Raw genomic sequence first — 10222 nt, forward strand, 5'->3', positions numbered from 1 at the left:
CGTCGAGCAACGCAGCGTTCGGCGCGGCAACGAAATGTGCGCCTGAGCAAGTGACGCACGCCTGAGCCTTAGAAACAGCTCGTTTCTAAGGCAACACCGCATTCACTAGAGGCGCTTTTGTACCGCTTTGAAGCATCGTACTCGTGGCTCAGTGGTAGCGTCTCCGTCTCACACTCCGGAGACCCTGGTTCGATTCCCACGCAGCCCATCTTGCAAGACTTGAGCCAAAGCCACCTAGAAAATCAGTCTCTGTAGCACGCCGCAACCTTCGCTTCTCATTCTAACGAGCAGCTCTGCCTCCAGGAGGCATCTCACCTCGTCAGTGTCTAGCAGAGGCAAGCGCAGCTGCTTATATACCGCCGCGACGCCGCGAGCGACGGCGCGAGTTGGAGCCCCGTTTCTCCGCTGTCGTGACGTCACGGTGTCACGTGGTATTGAAGGCGACACCGCCGCGCCTGAGGAGCTGGGTTGAGCTCTCGTAATATGCTTCGCATAAAAACATGTATCAAGTGTCATGTAAGCGGATGCTGGGAAAAATGATGATGATGATGATGTATGGGGTTTTATGGCGCAAGGGCCAGGTATAGCCAAAGAGCGCCATGTCTGTGACAGTGGGTTTGCAGTGTAATTATGACTACTATGAAATTGGTGTGACGTGGAGGGGCCTTAAAATAGACGCTCTGAAGTGCGTAAAATCTGTATAATAAAATTATGGCGATGACATATGACTTGTACTATGAACATTTAAATGCATTTAACAAGAATGATACGACAGGTAAAATATATCAGATTATAAGAAATACCAGAGCACTACTGCCTCCTTAGAGCCCTTGAAACACAAGGGCCTGGAAGCATGTGCTATGCAAAACAATTATCCCAGTGGCTTTCCTCTAGAGAGAGGAGGCGCTACGAATGCATGGTATTAATAACATGTAAGACCACATCTCTGAGGAAACCTAGGATTGTGTCTGTATTAAAAAGTGGCTCTGGACCAAGAGGCATTGCAGGATGAAGAGGAATGTGCTTTCGGTATGCTAATGAAAAATGTCTCTTTCTCTCAGATTCGGCTTCCCGACACTCCAGGAGGACGTGGAGCACGGTCAGCCTCTCCCCGCATCTACCACAGGTTGGAGGCTCACTTCCGGTGAGTAGAAAATTATGGTTGCCAAACGTGTGTCCTATTCTGAGACGACAGAATAGGACATCATTTAGTTGCAGTTTAGTAGTAGAGGGCCAGAATCCTAACTGTGGTTTTTTCAGGGGGAGCTTATTATCTATTTTCGGGTCCCACATGCGTTGCCAGTGGTCTCGCAATCACCTTCGCAGGAAAGGCCTCAGATCTGTGACAGGCACCTCAGCGGTAGGGTTAACAGCTTGCGATGCGATTGACGTGGTCATCTCGTCCGCCAGAACGTTACCCTCAATGCTCCCATGGCCAGGAACCCAGTATATAATGATACGCTGGTTAGATATGTACGCTTTACACAAGACGGTAGAGTTTATTAGGTACAGGTATATTGTGTGTAAAGATTGACATCAACACTTTCACGACGCTTTAGGTGCCTGTATAAATCGCTGCTTTTGGAAGTTTTGATTTTATTATATGGTTGACAGTAGACAGTAATGCGTAAGCCTCGGCCGTAAAGATACCTGTTTCCGGATGCAGTACACCAGATTCTGAGAAAGATGGGCCGAAGGCAGCATGCGACACCCGGGCATTAGACTTCGAAGCGTCTGTGTAGAACTCTGCGCAGGAGTGCTTGTGCTAGAGTTCTAGGAAATGAGTTCCTATTTCGATCTCTGGTGCGTGTTTTGTTACTTCTAAAAAGGATATGTCACATTCTATGACCTGCCACTCCCAAGGCGGAAACAAGTTGGTTGTATGCATTAGGCGAAGCTCGAGGAGTGGGACATGTATCTCATCACTAAGCTCCCTCACTCGAAGCGAGAACGGCTTTCTTAAAGTGGGACGATTACGGAAAAGTGTAGTGAAGGTCATATCGTTAACAGTGTTAAAACATGGATGTTGATGAGTGGAGTGTATTTTTAGGAAATATGTAAGGCTGATGTAAGTTCTCTGCAGATGGAGGGACCATTCATTTGATTCCGCGTATAAGCTTTCAATCGGGCTTGTTCTGAAAGCGCCAGTGTCTAAACGGATACCTAGATGGTAGACAGGATCTAGGATATTTAGTGCGCTCGGAGTGGCAGAGTTATATACGACGGCACTATAGTCCAATCGTCATCGAATTAGGCTCTTATAAACATTCATCAGACACTTCCTATCGCTACCCCATGTTGAGTGGGATAGAATTTTAAGTAAATTCATTGTCCTTAGACATTTTTCTTTAAGATATTAGATGTGCTGAATAAAAGTAAGTTGGAGTCAAGTATAATACCTAGAAATTTGTGTTCTTTGTTGATAGGTATTTGATGTCCACACAGTTGGACACAAGGATCAGGAACAAGGCCTCTCTTTCTAGTAAAAAGAGCACAAGAACTTTTGTGGGAGTTGATTTCAAATCCGTTTGTGTCTGCCCACTTCTGCCAGGACAAGCTAAAATCATATGTTGTAGGTCCGCCCTTTCTTGATAGAATCTACATCTATCCCTGTAGATGTCCGGACAGTAGCGGTGGTACGCCAGCGGGCTTGGATATGTATCTGTGTAAGAGGCACCGTGCGAACCAAGATTTCTTAATCTAATTTATAATATTGCGTATTCTCGCTGTATTGATATATTTAGAAGTATTGCCTGTGTTCCTTTTGGATTTGTACTTATTCATGTTGTATAAGTAACTTATTTTTTACGCACCCCTGTTTGTTTTATTTTTCCCTATATGTTTCCCTCCCTCAAGCTGTTTGGTTTATCACATTTGTATTTCTTAAGGTTGTGTGTTGTGTGTGTTGTGTGTTGCCCCAGTGCAAAGGCAATGAGGATGATCCTGTCCACTATAGTGAATACCGAAATAATAATAACAATAATAATAATAATAATATTTATTGTTGCCACCTTACAATAATCGTACGTCAGAAGGCAGGCCCGTCAAAGCCAAGGAAATGGCTTGCGTGACTTCGCCCGCCATGTCCGCAAACAAAGTCAAAATGGCAACATGTACAGAAATGAAAAGCTCGTGACGTTTATCACACAACAATGAAACAGAAAGCTCAGCTGAAATCAGTGACAGAAGAAATACAAGAAACAAGAAAAGAGAAATGTATTATACATATCTTATAGTGTCTTCAACATTTTTTTCAAGGTTCGTTTCGAAGTGGCAGTAAATATATGATGAGGTAGGTCATTGAATATTCTTGGGACATAAGCATACCTACTAGCTTTACCAAATCTTGTGTTACAGTGCGGCACTATAAAACGCAATGTCTTCCGCAGTGCACGGGGAGCAATATATTCCTGTTTGAAATCAGGGTTCCAAAATTGTTTTACCACAACCGTTTGGGTGAACAAAGTTTTAAATGGCGGAAGACCCAGATGTATAAACAAGTTCACATTGGCGGCCGAGGAAGAGTTATAAGCACAGGAATTCAACATATTTTTTAGAATTCTGTCAATTCGACAGAGCCATCGAGATGAGATTCTTCCTCTTCTTCTTCTTCTTCTTAATATTATTATTATTATTAATACTGTTGTTGTTGTTGTTGCGGCTCGAGGTGGCGTTAAGGGCACGAATCCACCAAGCCCATCAACAAATATGCCCGGTAGTAGGCATGAATGAAAACGGTATCTTTTTTTCATTAGCGACACTGACTGCAGTTACGGAAGCCCACTCCATGCAAGAGCATATTAAACGTATGGGTTGACATCAAGACACATCAGTGCCACTTCACAAAAGGTTTCCGCTTTTAATAGCGTCGTCTTTCCTACGCGACTCTACTGGGGAATGTAATGACTATCGCTGCCAATAAAAGCGGTGAAATACGTCGCAATATCCCGCCCATGATATCGTATCGTTCCGTCACCCTCCACGATCGATGGTATGGAATAGGTGACCGTACAGCAACCTGGGTATCCAAGGTCCGCGCCGGTCTTCTGCACATTTCGACGTTGGCTTTTTTCATCATTGGTTCAGGCTGTCAGGGACAGGTAGAGGGGCTTTTCGGGGATTCGTCAACAGAAAGTGTAAACCCTGTGTAAATGAATGCTCGCGCCTTTGGACTGAGTCTAATTGCTGTCGCTCTTGGACGACTCCACTAACTTTTGCTGCGTGTTAACTAAGGTGGACGGCGTCGGCCGAGCACGCAGGAGCCTCGAAGGAAGGAACTTCACTCGTTGGGATCCGTTTCGAGACTGGTTTATTTACAAAAGATATTGAAGAAAGGAGAAGGGAAAGGGAGAAGAAACACAAAGTTCACGTTCTCTTTTGGCCGCGCCGAGGCCTTCGTCCTTGTCGGGGGTAAAGCACCTGCAGGGGCTTTAGTCGGGGGCGCCCGCGCCTCGCACTGAGTGGGCGGTTCGCCGAAAAGGCGGTGGAACGGATCAGGTTGTTGGTAGCTGCGCCGGCTGGCACGTGCTGCAGTGGGGCGCCTCTCGTCCGTTCGCCGGCTCCCTCTTTCTCTTGTGTCGTCGGTCTCCCAACCACAGGTGCAACAATGTTAGCTGCTCGTTTGCGACTTTCAACATCCTCCCCCGCAATGAGCGCCAGCTCATTCCCGGCCACCATTGTTAGCACAGGCTGGCGCCTCACTGAGCTCGAGTGGGTACAAGGCTTGTACGGGTCGTCGCAGTTCGGTTTGGTTCGGGAGAAGGATCTTGCAAGCACATATTCGGCCATCTCTTCCTGGAAAAGTCTGCAAAACACGACACATTTTCCACATCTGGCGTGGAGCCCGATCATCCCCGAGGAGAACTATGTCTCCCTCACCGATGCCTCTTCCTCTGCCTGGCTTTGTAACATGCGCTGAGCGAAGCTGCAGTAGGTATTCGCGTCTCCACCGTTTCCAGAATGACTCAACAAGCCTGGCGCGTCTCTTCCATAGGCGTGTCTGTGCTGACGATTTGACTTCGGTGGTCTCTCGGAAGGGAGGCAAGCTCGTTAGCCTGCGACCGACTAGGAAATGTGCTGGAGTCAAGGGCATAAGCTCCCCCGCGTCTGAAGCGACGAAGGTCAACGGACGAGAATTTACGGTCGCCTCGACTTGGGTTAGAACCGTGGAGAGGCTGTCATGGTCAAGGCAGCTCCTTCTGAGCACTCTGCGAAGGGTGGCCTTCACGGTTCTCACCATTCTCTCCCAAAAGCCACCCCACCACGCCGCTCTCTCAACAATAAATTTCCAACTGATATTTTGTGCACTAAAAAAGGACTGGACCTCGCTTCCCTTTATGGCGTGGAACATCTGGTTCAGATCTTTAGATGCCCGTTTAAATGTCAATGCGTTGTCGGACAGAACCGTCTTGCAGATTCCCCTCCTTGACACAAATCTCTTAAACGCCATCAGAAATGACTTCGCCGAGAGGTCTCTAACAAGCTCCAGGTGAACGGCTCGTGTTGTCGCACAAGTAAACAAAGCAACATAAGCTTTGTGTTCGGACCCGCTGTCATTGTAGAATATGGGCCCCGCAAAGTCGATACCCGTCGTCTCAAATGGCTCAGCCTGGGTCACTCTGTAGGGGGGAAGCGGTGCAGTGGGCTCTTGAGCAGCTCGGCAACTCTGCTTTGGTGTACTTTGATACCACAAAAAGCGTACAGCGTCGCGTTCACTCTCTGCAAGCTCGATTTGAAGGAAAGCCTTTTCTATATCGGACATTATGGCCACATTATGAACTCGGAATCGAATCAGGATGTCCGCTAGGTTTGGATTTAGGTTAGGTCCTGCGAAGAGGACGTCGTTCAGTGACAGCTTTCCCGCCGCTTTGGAGGAGGCATCGAATACGACTCTCAACTTGGTAGTTTCGCTACCAGGCCGGACAACACCTCGGTGTGGCATGTAGTAAATGGGCCCCAGCGGGGACTCACCCAGTTCGTTCGCTTCCTCGGTGTGTCCAGCTTGCAGGTAGTTCCTGATTGCCTGATCGTTGTCTAGAATGGCTTCTTCATGTCGCAGCAGCTTCGCCGTTAATGAGCGAAGTCTGTGCGATGCTGCGTTCTGATTGTCCGTCAAGTCTGATGCGTTCTCTTTACATGGGAGAGCTACTTGGTATCTACCGTTCTTGTGGGCAATGGTTTCTTCAAAGGCCCGCAGAACGCTGTCGTCTTTGGCGGTCAGCTGTGCATCGTCGACGATACCAAGGTGCTCCATCTCCCAGCATGATTCTAGTTGACGAGAAATTTCGTCGGGTGCTGTGGTCACACCTACCCGCATCACTCCGGTGTTCTTTAGGAAGGTTGCGGCGGGCGATGTAGAATCTGTGCCCTGCAATGTCCACCCAAACGCAGTCTCCATGGCCACGAGCTTCTTACCGAGGCGCTTGACATTTCCCGTTGCTATATCCCAGAAGTGATCGGCCCCGATAAGCAGCTCAATTCCAACACCAGAGCGGTAGCCGTCAGGTAAGGTGTCAGCAAGCTGGAGGCCTTGCTCACGAGCGATGCTAGCCGTGGAGTCGTCAGGTGGTGGGAGGAAGTCTCCACAGGTCTCGGGCACCTCTAATGCTTCGATCCGGACTCTGGTGTTGTTGCGCGAGTTTCGCAGCCAGCATTCCACGCGATGACACCTTCTTTCTTCAGATGGTCTCTCGCTTCCGAAGGTGTAAATAGCCAGCTTCTCCCCTCCTATGACGCGAAGATTGAGGCGCCGGGAAACCTCCTGTCGTATAAATGTTCTCTGGCTGCCACCATCAAGCAGCATTCTCACCAGAGCACTCTTGTGCTGGCCTTCCGCATACGCTCGTGCAGTCTGTAGAAGCACGCGGGTCTTTCCCAGTACTGGTCCCACCTGAAGCGATGATTGTACTGCTGTCTCTGCTGGTGCAGCATCTCCGATTGAAGGAGGGCGTGTCGGTCTTTGATTAAGCTCGCAGACGCCAGTTGCGTGTCGTCCAGAGCATTTGGCACACTTCAGCCACCTTGCAGTTCTACACTCAGCGGCACGGTGCTTCTTTTTCGCACACTTGTAACAGCGCCTCTCTCTTGACATCACCTCCTTTTTCTTGGCCATGGGCACGGGGGCGACACAGTTCGCTGGCTGATGTCCCTCTGCACCACAGAATGCGCATTGCGCTTCGCCGTCGGTTACGCTGAGGACAGACGCCGATGGGTTTTGAGGACGAGCGTCCCCTTTGATAGGTGCTTTCTGTCTGATAGCGGCGTCCTGGTGTCCATGGCGTAGTGCACTCTGGGCTCTCTCTCTGCTCTCGACCTCCTCTCTTATGAAATCGAGGAGACCGAGAAGCTCGTCTTGGGGCGTTTCAGGTGAGGCGGCCTTCCGTCGGAAGTACGCCAAGCAAAGCTCACTTGGGATGCTTTTGCGAAGGACGGTGAGAAGCAGCGCGCCGTAGGTGCTCGACGACACTCCCAGCGCCTCTAGACTTCGGACTCCGGAGCGGATTTTGTCGTAGAGGGTCCTCAGCCTTTCGATGTCCCGCAGATCGTGCACTGGGCGGACGTCAAGCAAGCGCGACATGTGGTCCTCAATTATTACGTCCTCCTTCCCAAATCTCTCAATGAGGGTCTTCACTGCGATGTCATAATTTCTATCGCTGATCGGCAACCCCTCTATGGCAGCGGCGGCTTTTCCAGTTAAGTAACTTGTTAGGTACTGGAACTTGGCTATTGCAGGCAGGGTGCTGTTCTTGTGTATAGTCGATTCAAATTGGTTCCAAAATTTCTGCCACGAGCGCAGGTCCCCGCTGAATTTTGCGATTTCCAACTTGGGTAACTTGGTGGTTGCTGATAGTGGTTGGTGTGTCGCAGGTGGGACGGAACCAATGTGGTATACTTCCTGCTCTGATGCGTCGCCTGTCACTGACGGAGTTGTTGACCGGCTCTCTTTGGCTGTCTGACTCCTGAGAGCTCTCTTGATCTTTGTTTTGAGGAAGCAGATCTTCTCCGTGTATGCAGCGCAAGCTTCTAATTCTGCATCTAATTCTTGAAGATCTATCTTCTTTTCGATGCTCTCGTTAACAGATTTCAATTCATCTGCTTGTTCAAGGAGAAGGTCGAGGCGTTCCTCAAGCTCACCGACTTTGATGGTTGGCGAATGCAGTATGTCGCTGGTCGTTGCGATGATTTTCTGGATTGCTTGTCGCAGGGCAGCTTGCTTCTTCTGTAGTCGTTCCATGGCGCTTTCGATGTCAGCAGGCGAAGTATTCCCGGGTTTCGGCACCAAAAAATGTAAATGAATGCTCGCGCCTTTGGACTGACTCTAATTGCTGTCGCTCTTGGACGACTCCACTAACTTTTGCTGCGTGTTAACTAAGGTGGACGGCGTCGGCCGAGCACGCAGGAGCCTCGAAGGAAGGAACTTCACTCGTTGGGATCCGTTTCGAGACTGGTTTATTTACAAAAGATATTGAAGAAAGGAGAAGGGAAAGGGAGAAGAAACACAAAGTTCACGTTCTCTTTTGGCCGCGCCGAGGCCTTCGTCCTTGTCGGGGGTAAAGCACCTGCAGGGGCTTTAGTCGGGGGCGCCCGCGCCTCGCACTGAGTGGGCGGTTCGCCGAAAAGGCGGTGGAACGGATCAGGTTGTTGGTAGCTGCGCCGGCTGGCACGTGCTGCAGTGGGGCGCCTCTCGTCCGTTCGCCGGCTCCCTCTTTCTCTTGTGTCGTCGGTCTCCCAACCACAGGTGCAACAATGTTAGCTGCTCGTTTGCGACTTTCAACACCCTGCGTTGACTTCGAGATGGGCACTGATGAATGGGTGGGGTAGCCTCGTGGTATGTTTAATTAAGGCCCTTTGTCGTGTTGAGACCGTAACAGTCTGTTCCTAAATGCCTGACACAGATGCAACCAAAGCAAGCCGACCAGTATCTACCCTTTGCCTATCACGTGGCTGAGTCCTACTGCTCCTCTATATTCTTTTTATCACTAGGCATCAACATTGTCACGCGACGCTCCCTGAAAACTTTCTTCGGCTCTCAAGGGAAAGCTATGGGCGCGTCGCTGCTGCACGTGTGTGACCGCGCCAAGTAGTCCGGCAGCGTTTGACAGCACTTTTGGTTGCTTGTAACAGACGCTGTATCGACGCAGCTTCCACGCGCTGAGATATCGCGTTTGCTCATACGCGGAAGAAAGGAACAGCAAAATAAGAGAACCTTTACAATCATTGGCGTGTTCTGTCTTATTTAACTGTTGCTAATAAAGTGTTAAGGTTTTCTCTACCCGAGTCTAAACTAACGTGGATTAAAACGCCAGACTCTCTTCAAAAGCGTTCTCAGTTGGGTACGGTTTGCCTCTGTAGTTTTTCCCGCATAGCCACAGACAGTTGCCCGCGAGTGTTGTGCATTCCTTCCGCCATGGACCACACCCTCACGCTCCGTTCAGTTGGGTCTACAGCGTTGCCACTGGAGAGCAAAATGTCAAGATACCTACATTTACTTGTTTCCTTTGGCGCTGACAAGTGCCGACGGTTTTCCATCGGTCTAGTCTCATGCACCACCGAGGCGCAACGCGTGCAACACCACTGCTGGCGTTCATCATCGCGCCAGCATTGTGACACGCCTCGTCTCAACGCTGCACGATTCCATTCAATCTGCGCAACTGCAGTCGCACGACCTGCTGTGTCAACCCATATCGTCCTCACCTAATGATAGAACACAGCGCGAGGATCTAAGGTGCAACGCATAACCTTGCTATAGCTGTGAATGGTTCACCGAAACGAAACAGCGGTTGTCTTCTTTTACTTTATTCTACTTTCCAACTTGTAAAGCTGCGGATATTTCACTTTGTCTAGCACCGTTCAGCCTCAATGACTTCAGCTGCAGTTTAAGAAGTGTAGCTTCTGGTACTGATGTATGTTGGCGAATCTCGGAGACAGCAAAACGCGAAAATGCTTACGGCAGCACACAATAAGTATCTGTTATGCGCATGCAAAAGTCACGTCAAAATAATTTCTTTATCTTTTTCGAAGTAAAAAGGCCTATGCTATTGTCGGGAGGCATTGCAATTTTGCCTGCGCAGCTTACTATTTGTAAAACCTAAAGCACCCGTTAGTAAGATAACCTATCACTAGAGCATGGCATCTTTAGTGGCTGTGTGACGTGGCCTTTAAGTAAAGTGTTTAGAATGTTTGGCTCCAAACGCAGTCGTGGATCAGTAGCAGTGCTCCGCTC

General features: G+C 49.3%; 1 protein-coding gene across 1 annotated transcript; it reads right to left on the minus strand.

Moving 5' to 3' along the window:
- Nucleotides 1-4365: 4365 nt before the first annotated feature.
- LOC139052681 (uncharacterized) lies at nt 4366-8233 on the minus strand. Its single transcript, XM_070529720.1, has 2 exons — nt 5547-8233; nt 4366-4804 (listed from the first exon to the last, which is right to left on the minus strand). The coding sequence occupies exons 1-2, from the start codon at nt 8231-8233 to the stop codon at nt 4366-4368; spliced, it is 3126 nt and encodes a 1041-aa protein (XP_070385821.1).
- Nucleotides 8234-10222: the final 1989 nt, after the last annotated feature.

Source organism: Dermacentor albipictus, unplaced genomic scaffold (assembly GCF_038994185.2).
Source record: "Dermacentor albipictus isolate Rhodes 1998 colony unplaced genomic scaffold, USDA_Dalb.pri_finalv2 scaffold_29, whole genome shotgun sequence".
Taxonomy (NCBI): Eukaryota; Metazoa; Arthropoda; class Arachnida; order Ixodida; family Ixodidae; genus Dermacentor; species Dermacentor albipictus.

Excerpts from the sequence above, each read along its gene's own strand:
- LOC139052681 (XM_070529720.1), bottom strand. The coding sequence starts at position 8,233 with ATGGAACGACTACAGAAGAAGCAAGCTGCCCTGCGACAAGCAATCCAG. Across the intron at positions 4,805-5,546 it reads ATATTCTACAATGACAGCGG|ACTTTTCCAGGAAGAGATGG; the intron begins GTCCGAACACAA and ends CGTGTTTTGCAG.